Genomic DNA, 15,988 nt, shown 5'->3' on the forward strand with positions numbered 1-15,988 from the left:
ATGGAAAGGCAGCGCCGCATAGGCCAGCTTTGGAGAAGCCGCCCGCCTCGGCGCGGCGCTTGGACATTGCCCCACAACGGGGCGGCCAGGAGTGAGGGGCGGGGACAGGGCGCCTCGCAGCCAATCCGTCGGCTCGGTTTGTTCAGGACTGGTATCAGCTATCGGATGTGATTGGTGGGACAGCGCAAGGGGGCGGGGCGGAGGGCGAAACCCGGAAGTAACGGCTGCGGCCTTGCGGTAAGGTTGGGAGCTGCTCACGCTCCTCTTCCGGGGTCTGGGGCAGTCGCCATTTATCCGTGGGTTTGTAAGGGGAGGGTGGGAGTGGGCCTGTTTAAAGAGGGACTTGGGCTGGTAAAACAGAGCCGTTGAAAGTTCTGCTCTCTATGAAAGGAGTATGAAGCACGCAGAGCCATTCTCCATACCTATCATGATAAATTAACCCCATTAATTTTGCTGCAGTATTCCAGGATCATTATTTGCATGTATGTGGTGGGAGGTTTCCAGTCCCTGAAAGGAGGTGAGAAGGAGCACTGCGTAACGGCCCAGGGATCTTTCTGGGATATTAAGCTCTGCACGACATAAATACATTTAAAAAGGTTTGCTTTTGATCACACGAGGACGTTCTTTTAGAGCACAGAGGTACAGCAGGTAGAATCACCTACACCACAAATAGGCCACTTGCATTTATCCATGACATTCATGTCTGTTTAACGGAGCCGGGTGCCATAGCACACGGTGCACACACGTACTGGGCTGCTCCACGTGCAGTGCCAATAAAATCCTGGGTGACTGCTTGAGATTCCATTGCTGCTTCTGTAGAACTGCTAAAAGCAAAGCCCCCAGAGGCATGCTTCTATTAAATGTCTCCCCGTGCTTGAGTCTTTCACTGAGGTTTACCCGCACCTTGTTTTCCAGCTGTGCCCGTGCACAGAGGGAAGTCAACAGTTCCTCTCTTTGATGTTTTCCAGGTTATTTAAAATTTAATTCCCATGTCAGCAGAAAGCTCAACCATCACAGTTCGCCTCGTTCGTTCCTTTGAGCACCGGAATTTCAGGCCTGTGGTTTATCATGGAGTTAACTTGGATCAGACAGTGAAGCAGTTCATTGCTTTTGTGCAGAAGGGTAAGGGATCGTTAGTTATTTGCTTGTCCTTTTTGTTGTCGTCCCTACACTGCAAAGCAAAGCGGAAACAAATGTGGGAATTCTGTGGCTTTGGTAGAGATGCCAGATTTGTATTTTGTCCCCTGTGCTCTCCTCCCTTGGATGAGAGGTCTGCCTTTAATGAGAGCTTCCGTGGTCAGTGTGCCATGCCTGCATTTGAGCGCGCTGCTCTGTCTGCCTAAATCCTCCAAGTGCTCCATCCTTTTTGACTGCCAGACAAGGGCGTTGCTACACTTGGCTCCATGCCTCGGGCTCCTTGAGCTGTGCTGTCAGGCAGCTATTCAGAAATTAACTGGGGGAAATCAATAGATTTTAAGGAGCTTTTGATCCGTAGGAGTCGCACCACTGTGCAGAATGTGGGAATGGAAGTCTGTTTGCTATTTGTGAAAAGAGAAGGGATTGTGAAAAATTGTTTTTGACACTGTGAGGTCTGTGTGCTTGCTTCTGAGCTTCCGTCCTCGTCCTGAGCTTTATGGTGCAGATTTACTCCTCTATGGACCTTATGCTTCCAGAGCCTGGCTGAAAGCGACAGTGTATCTAAAGGCTAATGGATGCAGAGCAGCCCACGTAGCAACTCATTAGTTAGGGCGTTAACTAATCTTGCAGGTATATTTCTTCACATCTAAATGGAGACATTCAAAGTGTGCAGATCAGCAGGCTTTGATTTTTGGGGTTTTTTTTTTCCCATGATGCCAGCTTAAACAAGTCCGGAACTGTTGCAACCGATCACATTTGAGCAACTTTTGGGATGTTGCCCTGGGCGTCGCAGCTGTATTGTGTTTTCTGCAACTTCCTTTCTAGGAGACAGTGATTGGCATGGCTAGATCTTAGGATGCTTTTAGAAAACTACAAGCACTTTCAGAACATATGGTACAGCTGCAGTTATGAAAAAGAAAATAAAAAAAAAAAAGCAAAGAAAAACAAAACCAAACTCTCTTGCTTTTGATGTGTGCAGTATTGTAATTCATTGTTATTTAAGACAAAACTGGTGTCTTGAGCCAGCTGTATTTCACAGATGGGTAGTACTGTTCCTGGTCCAAAATCCATGTTTCCTTCCTTTTCTCTAATCTGTTTTGAAGGAGGAGTTTGAAAGAAGTTTCTAAACTACTGCTAGATTTTTGCTTGCAGCCACATTGCTGCCAAGTACCTGACAGCAGCTGGGCCTCACAAGGCCTGGGTCAATACCTACATGTCACTGGGGACACTGGCACCAGGGAGGCTGTGTACTGCATATACCTAAAGAGTTAATTTTCTACTGTTTGGCTTCCTTGTGGCTGATTAGCAAAGCTGTGTTTACTGAACAATTCAGTTAGGAACGATAGTTGTTAGGATGCTGGAGGCGTAAGGCAGTGAGAGATGCTGAACTTTGAACTGTACGAACCATTAACAGGATGGTTCTGGCAGATTTCTGAAGGATCAGACTCCTGTGATCATAACCTAATTGCACTGAATCGCTGTCTGCATGGATCATTCAGTTCAGAGGGACTTCATGCTTGAGTGAAGTTAAGCCAATACGGACTAACTGCAGAGAATCTGAGCCAAAGCCTATATTTCAGTATTTAATACTCAAACACCTTTCCTGTGCTGAGGGTTTATTTTGATGTCCAGGGTGTATGCATTGCACTCACGTGCATTACTAGAAATTTAGAAAGACAATTTCATTTTTGCTCTGTGATCTTCTTTTAACAGATGTGCCTTCAAGAACAGGACTTCCTCCTCCTTTTAAAACTTACAAGTACGGTAGGTATTTTTTTTTCTTAATTTGTCTCATCAAAATGCAGCTGTAATCTTTTACACCAGTTTAGACAATTTAGGAGACTGCTCTTTTAGCATAATCATGCTGGTTGCAGTGCCTGCCTGTATTTGCAGCTCTTGCAGTTGAGATTATCCCTCCAGGACCTGCAGAACCTGACCATTGTTTTGAGCTTCTGTACTCATTTGAATTAGGCTGCATGCTATATGCTCTTTGCCAATTGGTAGCAATATTTTTTGATATTAATATTTTTATTACTTCTATAAGCACCTTTCAGCTCTATTTTTACTTTACAGAGCAGCTTGTGACCTCAAACCCTTTGAAATTGTAGTTCTGTTTGTGCATATGTATTTTGGTATCTTTTCACTAATGGTGAGGTCAGTAAGGATCATGAAGCAGAAGCTTAAGGCAGTAGAATGAAAATGCATAAAGCTCATATTCTTAAATAATTTACATAATATGAGAGGAGCAGGGGAACATTGCTGAAAGTAGATAAGAAAGCTCTTAAATAACAGCAGACAGAGTGAAATAGCCTATTATCAAATTTAGGCTCTATCTTCTAATGTAAAACAATGCCTGTGTTTCTTTGTATGAAGCTTCGCACGGTTGCGTGCTATTATCTGTTTGGGACTGAACATGCTTTCAAAATAAACTAAATTATTTCAGTGCTTGGATTGTGGTAACTCAGACATCAGTCACATACCTTCTCCTCAGTTCAGCACTTCTGAAAGTTCCCTTGGAGGTTTGCTGCAAGTGATCATCTGTCTCCCACGTTCTGGAGTTACAGGCTTCTTTCTCTTCAGTGGTTCTAAGAACTGACTGAGAAACCTACTTAATACACTACTTAATACATGCAAATAGCATTTGACTCTATTGGCCTATTAAAAGAAAAAAAGCCAAGCATGTCATTCTGTGTTCTTGCTGATAGCAGATGGTGTGAGATGAAAACAGAAGAAGTTAGGGGCTAAGATTTACAATTGTCCGTGACAAGGAGTTGAATATTCTTGTTTTTAATGTAATACTTGGTGTCCTAATACTTTGAATTTGGAGGCGCCCTTCCTCCCCCCCAATATCTCTTGCTTTGCATGGATGAGGGAGTCCCATCGAGGGCTGCAGTTACATGCCTGATGCTGCCTGTCCCTGGCGTTAGTTCTTTCATCACTTTTAGTTTTGCCCAGAGCATATGTTGTGGCTGAGCCCCTGACTGTGCTGCGTAGGACTGTGCATAACGTGGGTAGAAAACATTACAGAACTTCATAACCTGTTAGGCAAGTCAGAGAGGGCCTATTTCTGTGGGATGGTGCCAGCTATGCTGAAATTTTCACACAGATTAAAAATGAAGCCCGAGTTCCTCACCTTCCCCATAGGCTGTGAATCATCCCTCCAGGTTCGTGATTTTGGCATCTCTTGTGTGTTCTACTGTCTCTGTTGTACTTTGGTGATGAAAGGGCAGTAAGGCTTCTGCATCAATAGTGCTAGTAGAAGTTAGATTTTTTTTCTGCTTTGTTTAGGAGTGCCAGAAGGCTCAGTTGGACCTGGCTGTGAGAAACAGCTGCTTTGGCTTCCATCTCTCCAGAATCCAGCAGCTCTTCACTCTCTTATCTCATATATTCCATCATCACCTTTTTCCTCGTGGTTGGTGCTATGGCTAGCTTGTACCTCTGAGCTTATGACTTTCAAATTTCCTCTTTGTATCTTGGTACACATCATTCTTGTCTTTAGACTGAGAAGAGTTCTGGGCCATCTTCTCAACTTTCTACCCTGCCATTACCTCCTTTTTGCTGACGATGCTGGCCTGAGTGCCATCTTGTCTCATAGATAGCATCTCCACTTTTTCCTCCCATAAACATGGAACAGTATGGTCGATATTTGAGAGACAGAAGGCCACTTCATATCTATTGCCACGAAGGATCCACTACCAGAAAAGGAAAATATAAAAAAAAACAACTGGGAACATGACTGAGTGAACTAAGTTGGGATGAAACAGCAAAAGCAGTTGAGAGGATGCAGCTATGATGAGAAGAAGATGCAGTTTCATCTCTGTGACGGAGTTAGAGAAAGTATTTAATAGCTCAAATGAGAACACAATAAGTTACTGGATGCCAGTGGCAAAGACGTAAGTAAAACATAGTCAATAGTTCAGAGAACGACTGTGCCAAGAACAGTAAAAGAAGAAATGTGGCAAAGCAGACCTAGAAGCTTAAAACTTGAAGGATTCTATTTGCTGTGGTAGAATGGTTTCATGATCACTGCATGTTTTTGCCGTGATTACTTGGTCTTGTTGCAATGCTTTAATGCAACACTGCATTAAAAAAAATATCCCAGGCAAATACAAAGAGACTGTAGAAAGAAAGGAGAAATTGTGCATGTTAATAGAGAAAGAACTTGCTCAACAATTTCTCCCATAGGTACTTTCTTCATAAGAAGGAAGATTTTGAGGAATGATCTGAAGCAATCGGGTTACTGTGCCTTCATCACTTGCTTCTTATCCACTTAGCTGTAGTAGGTGCCAGCACGTTGATGCTGTTTGTCCTGCCCCAATTGCATGTGTAAAACCTGTTTGGTTAGAACACCCTAACTGGCATTTTGACTTATGTATATTCCACTGGCAATTGGGATGGCTACTTAGTTATTGTAATCCAGGCAGTAGACAGAAACCCCTTAAGTTCTAGTGCCTTAATGCTGGAATGACTGGTTTAAGACTGGCTGCAAGATTGGGAAATCAAAAGGTTTTCTCTTTCAGACTGAATACTTTCTCTTTCAGACTGAAACAATTGTTAATAATAAAGAATTTTTCAATCATACCCCTTTGTTACTTTTTTCTTCCCTAAGTATAACTTCCAGCATCGCCTGCATATTAAGCCTTATTTTAGGAAAACATTGTATTTTCTTTCAGATACGATGAAGATTATTCACCAAGCTCACAAATCTAAGGTATGGCTATTTGCTGCTTGCTTTCTTCCCTTTTACACGCTTTAATGCAGGCAGACCTCTGCACTGTAAAACAGGACTGGATCAGGGACAGTAAGTTCTTATCTTTGTGTTCCGGTTCTCTAATTTATAGACTGGTGATCTGGTAGTGAGTTTGGAAGATGACGACAACCTGATTTTGAAAGAAGACAGCACGCTGAAAGCAGCTGGAGTAGGTATGAGGACACTCATATTGACTGAAGGTGCTGTTCATTGTGGTTGTCATTAAACTGATAACCGGCTGATTATGTTTGGATAGCCTGCTGAAAAGTAAATGGTATTCCTGATGCTCTTTACACTACTTGATAATTATTCTGCGAAGAAGGCAGGATAATATACATTCAAATCATTGAACTGAGGGCAGCAGGTATCTGCACTCCAAATGTTCAGAATGCAAATCGTGATTTTTAGAAGGTGTGCTTATAATTCTGCAGAGAGCAATTTTAAATGATTGGCAGATAGGTTATTAGTACCGTGCCTGCTTAGTCTTATTAGTAACATTTAAACTGATGTTTTGGTTAGTAATGTAAGTAGTGGAACCAATGTGGAATAATGAAATAAGATTAGATTTGTTTTAGTGTGCAACATACAGTTCTTGATAGTCAGATTGCATGGGAAAGCTCAAGTAATGTCATTTAGAGAATGTGCTGAACGTAGCATGAAGCTGAAGCTTGACCTGATTTCTCACATTTTGACAGGGGATTGCATATAGGGCATGTCATTTGGTAATAATGTAAAGAAATATCTGTCATGATGAAATTGATGGTCCCTGGATGTCCTTTGGGCTTCTCATAAACGTGGCTGAATGACTTTGTGGCAGCAGGGCACTTCAGGGAATGTAGTCTCATTCCACCTTGATATGGACACACGCTCATTTGATTGTGCTCTGCCTACCTGTGGTGCATAACTCCCTGCACTCTAAGTGCAGAGGTGTCAAAGAAAGCTCCCTCCTGCTCCTGAAGCCCTCTGATTGCTTCCCAGAAATAATATATACATTTTTTTTTTCCCTTATGGGTTTCATGGCTCTTGTCTCATATAGTCAGAAAGATTACAAAGAGTGGAGCTTGTGCCATTTGGCCATTTACTTTTTGATTTTTGGTGATATGAGGGGGAGGAGAAAGGGTCTCTTTTATGCTTTTCTCTGGGATGCACCACACCCACCTCAGTATGCCTTTCCCAAATGTTGTCATCTTTTTTGGCTTTTTTTAAACTAACCCAGACCTTTTCAGGTGGGAGAAAAATAATTCCCCAGGAGGGAGGGATTATTGGCACTCAAGCCTTGTAGATTTGTAGTTTAGCTAGCAGAAGCTTCGTTTAAGCATGCTTCTTATCTATTTACCATGTAAGAGGCAATACAACTCAGTAAAGGGACCGATGACAGCACCAGGCATTACATTAGAGCTGGCATTATCCAGAGCTGTCCACATTCAAAGAGGCATTAACAAATATTTGTACGCATCTTTGTAACTAAGATTGTAACTACAGCAGCGAAACAGTTCAACCTGATCTCAAAACAAGTAGGAGAACATCAAGGTAAACATTGCAGTGAAAGGAAATTAGAGGAAAGCTGACTGCTCTGTGCCTATGTATAATGGCTTACTAAGAGAAGGACACAGTTTAGGCTACTATACCATTTGGATATGTGCCAGCATACCTTGAGCAGAAAATTAGCTCAGTTAGGCATGGGGGTCTTTGTAGTAAAACCTTGAAGCAATCCTTCCATGAGAAATGGAAGATGGGAAATCAACAAAGCGAAGCATGATAGCATGTGCCATTAGTTGTCATGTTGTACACTTGCATCAGTTAGACTTGAAACCTCCTATGGGCATGTTATGTTTTTTCCATTATCTGGTCTGGATAAGATTTTCTAGAATAAAACAATTTCTGTTAGAAAACCTGGGAAATTTGGAGACTTGCAGATCATTTTTTTTTTCTAAGCTGCAGCTGATCATCCTGGGCTCTTTACAGAGTTAGGTTAGGAGAGTTGTAAGCTATGAGGACATTACGTAAGTATCGTTGGAAAAGCCTCTGTGGTCATGGTTATTATTACAGCTATGACCTAGTCAGCAAAGTCAGTGCTTGCCTATTTTTGTTTGTTTGTTTATTTTAGAGCAGGGTGTATGTAAATAAAGCATTCAGTATTCATTCCTAATTTTCTTGTCTATTTTCAGGTTGAGATTCTAAAGCCCCTTCTGCTCTTTTTTTCCCCCCTCCCCTTTTTACAAGACAAGCAGTCTTCATTAACTTCAGGTTTAATTTGAAAAACAAGCGTGGAACTTATTGACTCAGCACCTTAAAGGAATCCACGTTTAATAATTGTGAAGGCTTTCCATCAGATTTGTCTCTGTTCTGAATTAGTAATGTTGCTGACTTATTGCTTTAGAAGAGGAAGTCCTTGACCTACTGGGTTGAAAGAATTGTGACTGCTCTGAACCTTTGCGGGTCCTTTAGCTCTGCCATATCCCCTGTGAATAATTAGAGGTATTTGAAGGTATTGCTGGAGAAGCCAATTTGTGTCTTTCACTTTGCATATTGTTGAAGCTTCATGAATTAATCATCAGCAGGGCAAAAAATTAACTTCTTCAGACACATATTTTGATGGGTCATGAGGGAGAATGTAAAGTGATCTGTAAAATATTCTACTGATCCTCTAAGTATTAGATTATTATACCTACAGGCTAATTTCATGGAAGAAAATAGTTTCTTTTTCCTTCCCTAAAAGGCAAATGCACAAAAAAGAGAAAGCTACGCTTCATTATTTTTCTGGCATTTGAAGGCATTAGGAAAGCAATCACTTCATTTGCTGAATGCAACCCAGACCATTCTGTAGTCGACATCAAACACATCTTGAGGAATCTTGTTCGTGTACTTATATGTGCTCAGGTTCTTGTCCTTACAGCACAGTGAAGCTGTGCATTTAGTACTGGAATCTCCTCAGTAAAAACCATGAGGTGGTGGGAGGAAGGAAACGTTTGGTGATTTATAATTATCTTTGACCAACAAGTCGCCACTTGTCTTCTAAGGCTCCAAACGTCTTCTAAGGCTTCAAACAGCTGCTTGGTGGAGGTGGTTCATTGCCTGCTGTGCTAAATCTTCAATTTTTTATTTGTTCTAGCAAATGAGACCGAATTAGCATTCTTCTGCGAGGAAGATTACAGAAGCTACAAAGCTAATCCTGTTTCGGCCTGGTGAAGATCCCAAGAGATTGTTTTGTTTTCCCATACTTGTTGTAAATCTTCCTTGCCCTGCTTAATGACTTTTTCTTTAAAAGATCAATAAATCCTTGAGGATTGCTTTGCAAACAGTGCAATTCCCTTCCTATAGAAATTAATTTCTGCCAATATGCTGAGGCTGAGAGGGAAGGCTGGGGGACGTGCATGGTTTTTTTCCCCCCCTCCTCTCACATTTCTTTTCCCTTTGCTTGCCTTTCACAATGGAGGCAGTGCAAACGCTCTGACCTGTGGCACACATTCCCAGTATGATCCTGCAGTATTATGTCAGCTCCGTATTGAGATTATACACCACGCAGTAAAAACCCCTCTCAGTAGTAACTTCTAATGAGAAGGGGATCTTTTTGTGACTGTTTTAGAGAGCTTGACAAGAGAAACTCTGTGTTGCAGAGTAACAGATTTACTCCACTCACTTTGTTTAGGCTCTTTTGTTGAATGGTACAGAATGGTAAGTGTTTCACTCTGCTGGTGAAAGCTTTCCTTTATGCTTTCTCCCAGCCCTCTTTAGCATGCTGAAACAGAAAATGGCTGTTTAGAGGCTTTTGTGTTCCAGGACCAGCTTGCTTGTTACTACACTGCTTTGTGAGGACACCTTCTCGTCCAAGGTAGCAACCTGAGTTCTGCCAGGGCTTCACTGTGCAGAAATAGCAGTTGGGCATTGTTCCAAGTAGTCTCAAGGATCAAGGTTTCAGTTTTAAGAATAAAACCCAAACGATTGCATTTTTGCAAGGAGAGGCCCAGTCTGCACAACAGATGTCTGTAAGACTGGGATTGATTCTTTCCTGCTTTCCAAGTGCCAAATGCTCCGTTGCTATCTGGTAGTTCTTGGTAATTCCAGACTTTCCTGGAATTAACCAAATTAAGAGCTATAATCAAATTAAGAACAAGAAGAAACAACCATACATCTAGTTTAGAAAGACAGTTACAAAACTGCTTTCTAAGGGTTTGCCAAGTTGGGACTGTGTCTTTAAGCCTCTCTTCACTGAAATAGAAATGATTCTGGCTCTCTGCCTTTGCTCTGCTAAATCAAACGAGACCTTGTGCAATTGCTTTAGGCCCATACATCTGCCCTCAGTTCTGGGTCAGAGCTGACAACACCATTTCCACTAGAGACTCTCCAGAGAAGTAAACTTACAGTTTCCTAGAACTTTGATTGTTATTTTTTTTTATTGACATGATAGTGAAAGCAGGTGTATGATTTCCAAAGCTTCTAAATAAAGTTCTTTTTGCTTTAGATGTGGGGCCAATGCATTGTTCCCACCTCATTTTCTTCATCCTTCCTGACAACTCTATGGCTTACACTGGAGACCTTTCAGGTAGCTGCTATTACTTACTGTAAAGCAATGGAAAGGGCAACAAGAGAGCAGAGCAACAAGATCCCAGACCACAGCAAGTGACAATACACTCAGACACAACAGCAGTGAGCATAGAAAATGAGAGAAAGAAGCTGCTTACCTTCAGAAGGCCTGCAAGGTCCTTAAGCATGGATCTCCAGACAAAATGCTCTTACCTCTCCCCCTGCAAACCCTTAAATGAGGCCTGGGAAGGGATGGAGCCAGGATCTGCCCCTTTTGGTCACTCAGTACACTGCATGCACCTGAGCTCCTCTGTCTTGGCCCTCCCTTCCCACCAGGTGCTCAATCACTGGTTCAAGCTGTGATTAGGATTCCCACCACACTTACCAACAGCTTTGCTTCAAATAGTGTTATTCACTTATGAAAGACGTCTGCCATGTTGTTGTCTGCTATTAAAAGGGAGATTGTATATCTATCTTGTAAGCAGACTCGTGTCACCGTGTACTCTTGGTATTTAAATGCTGATGTGCATGCTCTGATGAATTTATGGACAGAGTTTAATACGTCCCTCATCTTTCAGTCCAGGCCTCCTTTCTCTTGCTGGCCCCTGCTCCCCGAATGAGTTTTGATCTGACAGATTTACAGTACTGACTGTAGCTGTGTGGGAAGTAGATGGCATACCGGAGAGAGCACTGTCCTACCAGGGCATCTCGGTGACCATGTTCTCCATGACCATACACATAATCTGGATTCTTCATGAAGTGAGTTTCTACTCTTTTTAATAATACTCCTTACGAAACAAAGAAACAAAACCAAAATGCCCTCAAGCCACCACACAAAACCATAGAAATTAACAGAGAACTTTTAAAGATAGATTCTGTCCTAACACTTTGGGTGGGATATGGTATAGCAGTATATGTCTTTGTTTCAAAATGGGTTTGATTCCAACATTGTTGTACGCGTAATGAAATCTGGGAACACTGGCTAATAAATTACTGAAGGCTGAGATATCTTTATCTGTGTTGTTATGAAATCCTCTGTATATTAAAGGATACCACCCACAGAGTTGATACCATGCTTTGTTAACCTGGCAGAGGCCGTAAACGGTGTTAGTTCACCATTACTGTTGATCACAGGTGACTTCTCCGCAATGTACAGTGGGAAAGATCATGTAGTTTTACTGTTATTCTTAGACATTATGGGGCTAATAAGGATTTATCTCACTATGTGATGTCCTTGGAACATTTCACCGCCCTTTTTATAAACAAAAAGGCAGCATCCAGGGTGGATCTTCTCCTTGGTCATAGAAGTGTAGCAGGGAGAAGTGGTCAAATTGGGAGTTGGGGAACCACGATGCTTCTCAGAGAATGAAAACTGCTTCAGAGAGTGGAGTTTTGGTTAGGAGGCATGGATGAATAGCTGCTAAAGGAGAAGAGAGGAAATCAGGAAAGGAATCCTCACGAGGAGGAAGAAGAGGTAACTGTAAGTGAATAAACACAGAAAATCTTGAATATACAGCTCTAGTGGCTTATATACACACTGGCATAGTGCTGCTTTTTATACCGCTAAAGGTATGAAAATAGTGTTTTTGTATCATTATGCATTTCAATCACTTTTTAGAATTGAATGCAGAAATGGATGTATTATGTGTGTTGGTTTCTTCTGGCTCTGATGTACTGTACTTTCTGCACGCCGCTGCTTTGGTGTAGTTTTCTGTCTGGATGTAGTCAAGTTGCTCCTTGAAGATGCAAGAGCTAGGAACTTGTTGGCACAGCTGAATGAAATGCTGCCAGAGACACAGAAGAGTCCTCAGAGATCACCACCGTTAAAGCTGGGGAGCTGCTTTATCTGATGAAAACGTTCTTAGAGTTGATTCAGAGATAAGCTGTAAGCTGTGATGTTTCTCTTTCATCGCGAGTATTCAGCACATCCCCATGGATCGTGCACTTGAAAATGAACTTGCAGGTCACAGTCCATCATTTGACAGAGCGACGACAGGACATTTGTGGGCTCTGTCCTTGGGAGCTAAGAAATCCTGAACGTTCAAAGAACGAGAATGAGAAAACAGAACATCTGATACTCATTCTTGGTCTCGTAAGACTGGTACGATCTTGGCTTTAGAGGCACTGGCAGCTGGCTGGAGGCATTAAAAATGCTTAAGGCAAGTGCACGCTTCTGCTTATTGAACAGTTTGTTGGACTGAGCTCAGCCTTGCTGACTGGCACCTCTTGGCACCAGATCTTCCTTCCAGGATTTCCTTCTAGTACTACTACTACAGGGCAAGGATTTGCTAATGAGTAATGAATCAACCAAATATGGCCAGCAGGTAATTTTGCCACTCTTCGTGTTAAGAAGACGCTGATCTCTTTCCTGCTATCTACTTTCCCACCACGATGCTGGAGAAGCAGACACACTTTGCTTGTTTTCCCTGCCACTTCCCCTTCCTTCGTGCTGCCATCTCTGCTTATTTACAGCATGTTAGTGGTTTAGTGCTGTGCAATAGCAGTGTTTTCTGTGGAAGTGAATGTGCCTCTTTAAATTAATGATGGAATATCCTTTGAAATGAAGAAGAGACCTTCTCTACGCTGTAGCCAATTGTACACAACAAAGGCTCTTTTGTTGCTTTACGAAAGGACTTGCACAGGACAGCACTGCCCACGGGTCAGTGAAAACAAACATGTTTTTATTATAATGCTTTGTCTTTTAGAAGGAAACAGGAGAGAGGTTGCATGAGAGGTGCAAAACTCCAGTGAAAAACCAGGCCCTATTGCCATAAACCACCTCTGACTGCACGGAAAGCCACCAGATGTCAGCACAGCCTGTTCTTTCATTCTCCAGAACCCGTGTGAGCCAAGAGATAGTGAATATTTAGGAGGAGTGCTTATCTGTGAATTGGTTTAGCCTGCAAAAGCCTGTGCTAGGGCTCGGGTGATGAAAGCCGAGACTTTCCTTGCGGAAAGTGTTCCTTTTTATATTAAAATCAAAGAGCGGCAAATTGAACTGGTATCAGTGCTTAAATTCCTCTTGTTAGAGAGCATCCTTTGCAGAGCCAGCTCCAGCGTGTCTAAATCTTTGCATGCTGCGAGGAGGCATTTGCTGAACATTCATTTGAGGAATTGTCTGGAAAAGATCAGCGTTAATTTGCTGAGGTTTTGTAAAGTAGACTTTAAATATGCCATTTTTTTTTTTTAAACACAAGGAAAACCACCCGGAACAGACACACGTGCAAAACAGAGCAAAAAATCTTCAGCAACACAGCTTAAGCGCACGACAAATGTGTCCTCCATGCTTCTGCCTCTAAGCTCTTACTATTCCTTGTCGGGCAGGGGAGGAAGAGAACTTCACACTGTGCCACGCTTTCTGAGCTGTGATGAGCTGAGATGGGAGACGAGTTTTGGAGCCCAAACCCAAGCACTGTGCAGAGCTTTATGCTTTGAATGATTGAAGCGTGCATAGATGCTGCCTGGGTGGAAGGGTGCCCGCTGTGTGTGCGGGGCAGGGTGCCTGGGAGGTGCTGTTCCCACTTCTCCTCCTGCACAGCACCTGGTTGTGCTTTGCTGAGAGCTCCCCTTGAAGCCTGGCAGATGGCTGAGAGCAGAGGTGGGTGGGTGTTTGGGTTGGTGATGCAGTGGGGGGGGGGAGGGAGGATGGAGCATAAAACTCGTGTCTGCCTGTAGGTAGGATATTTCTGATCAGATAATGGATTGTATTTTCTGTTTGCTGACTTCCTCTTTCTCTGCTAGCAATAGGTTGTTCCCTTCATGGTAGGCCTAAAACAAGCCAGAAGTGAGAGTTTCTGTGGGTGCTGAACACATTCAAGAGCTCAGTATGACAGCGTAGGTTAAGAATAGAATTTATCTTTGTGTGTCCAATTCTGCCCTCTGGTGAGGGTGGTGACACACTGCTGTGTACCAGGAATGTCAGCAAGGACTGCAAGAGCACGTCTGTCTGCTCTCATTTCACATCACAGGAAGGTTTAATTCTGCTTTCCAGAGAGTCAGTAGGGCCAACAGCCCAGCATAAGAAATCGCGTTCAGAGTGTGTTACTTTCCTCTTTGTCTTTTCTAAGCTTCAAACATAATCTTTAAGGGCCAGTTTGGGAAGCCTCTCTGCTTTCATGGATCGAGATGATTTAAGTGGAAGGTATGGCAGAAGTCTGTTTTTGTACCAGACTTTGAGGTCACACCTTTGGCTCTGTGCATGCATTTGGCATCCACCCAACTGGAGCACATCTGTTGCTTTTAGAGTCAAAGCAGCAACCTAGAAGTGGCAGCCTCGTATCCTAACAGTATTGTGGCAATTTCTCCGTGCTTCCCCATCCCCAAATGGAAGGAACCTGGTCTTCCAGAAAGCAGACTCGAATCTCACACTGTATCTTTGTTTTTGAGACAGCTACGTACAAGCAGCCTTCTGGTTGTGGATAGCTCTGTAAGCCAGCAGGCTGGCATGCAGCAGCAGCAGCTGAAGCTAGCTAATTGCAGATCACGTACGGGAAACAGATAACAAGAATAACTAACCAGCTGAACAGCAGCTGTGGTAGATCTCCCACTGCTGAGGTTTCTAAATCTAAAGCAGATTATCTTTCTAGGGGAATGGCTGTAGTTCCACTTCAAGTCTTTGAAAGATTCCTCTAATACTGTGGCTTGTATTATGTGATCCTTCTGCCTGGCTGTACATAAGTTATTTTTAGGCTTTGAAGAAGAAACTCCTTTGCACGCTCTGCCAACAAGAGCTGTCTCTTGTCACAGATGGCACCTTCCTGCTGTGCATTGCCCACTCAGCTTCAGAGTGGGCCTGGCTGCCTGTGCAGAAATGCTGAAAAACTGATGCTTCTTATTAAGGTGCAATGAACAGGTGAAAGAAAATTGTCCCCTTCTAACAGATCTCAAAGCTGAAAAACGGTCTGCAGATCCCACGGGCTCAGTGAGGGACATTTTGAGCTCAGGGGTTTACCAGTCTTTTGCTGTTCCCCATAGCAGCTCACACAGGGGTGGCCGCCATCTTGGAGATCCTGGAGGAAATGCGTTGTACAGAGGTGCTGAAGCAGCTGCTTTCCCCTAAAGATTTAACTGGAGTTTGATATATCACTTTGTAAGTAAATCCCCGAAGAGCAAGAAACCAATTGCACTGTTAAAAGCCTTGCATTATAAACCAGAAGGAGTGAGGGAGCTATACCTGCAGAGGTTAAGCTTCTGTACAGGAATTTAAATGAACTCATTAAAATCAACTTACAAATTAGCTCATTAAAATGCAATGCTGCAGATCCAGAAGTTGGTTGATCTGGCGTCCCACTTCTGTGAGGAAGTGATTTAAGAAACGGAGAACAAAATAATAGTGTTAAAACTCCTTTTTTTTTCCTTTCCAGTTTCATAAACCTCATTGGGATCTCCCTCTCCCTTGAACTCTGTATCAACAGCACTTTCAGTTTACTGAATGAAGCTATTTTTGTCCCAGTGCTGCAATTGCTGTGTAATACCTCTAACCTTGTGTCATGAAATATAGGTCTGTATGCACTTGTGGCCTCCCATGTGCATAGCAGCTCTGTAATACAGGCCTTGGCATACTGGGTCACAGCAAGG

General features: G+C 42.8%; 1 protein-coding gene across 4 annotated transcripts; it reads left to right on the top strand.

Moving 5' to 3' along the window:
* Window positions 1–190: 190 nt before the first annotated feature.
* Window positions 191–10,344, top strand: C2orf76 (C2orf76 homolog). 4 transcript variants are annotated; one of them, NM_001277872.2, is made up of 6 exons: window positions 191–237; window positions 969–1,122; window positions 2,851–2,901; window positions 5,811–5,848; window positions 5,979–6,060; window positions 9,000–10,344. In NM_001277872.2, the coding sequence occupies exons 2-6, from the start codon at window positions 990–992 to the stop codon at window positions 9,074–9,076; spliced, it is 381 nt and encodes a 126-aa protein (NP_001264801.2). In that variant the 5' UTR covers window positions 191–237; window positions 969–989; the 3' UTR covers window positions 9,077–10,344. The 4 variants fall into 4 exon arrangements, with proteins under 4 accessions (NP_001264801.2, XP_040559425.1, XP_025007977.2 ...); XM_040703491.2 differs by having other exon boundaries at window positions 200–517; window positions 9,000–9,186; XM_025152209.3 differs by having other exon boundaries at window positions 200–300; window positions 9,000–9,186.
* The last annotated feature ends 5,644 nt before the right edge of the window (window positions 10,345–15,988 follow it).

Source organism: Gallus gallus, chromosome 7 (assembly GCF_016699485.2).
Source record: "Gallus gallus isolate bGalGal1 chromosome 7, bGalGal1.mat.broiler.GRCg7b, whole genome shotgun sequence".
NCBI classification, from domain to species: domain Eukaryota; kingdom Metazoa; phylum Chordata; class Aves; order Galliformes; family Phasianidae; genus Gallus; species Gallus gallus.

Excerpts from the sequence above, each read along its gene's own strand:
- C2orf76 (NM_001277872.2), top strand. The coding sequence starts at position 990 with ATGTCAGCAGAAAGCTCAACCATCACAGTTCGCCTCGTTCGTTCCTTT. Across the intron at positions 2,902-5,810 it reads TTTTAAAACTTACAAGTACG|ATACGATGAAGATTATTCAC; the intron begins GTAGGTATTTTT and ends ATTTTCTTTCAG. Across the intron at positions 6,061-8,999 it reads GCTGAAAGCAGCTGGAGTAG|CAAATGAGACCGAATTAGCA; the intron begins GTATGAGGACAC and ends TATTTGTTCTAG.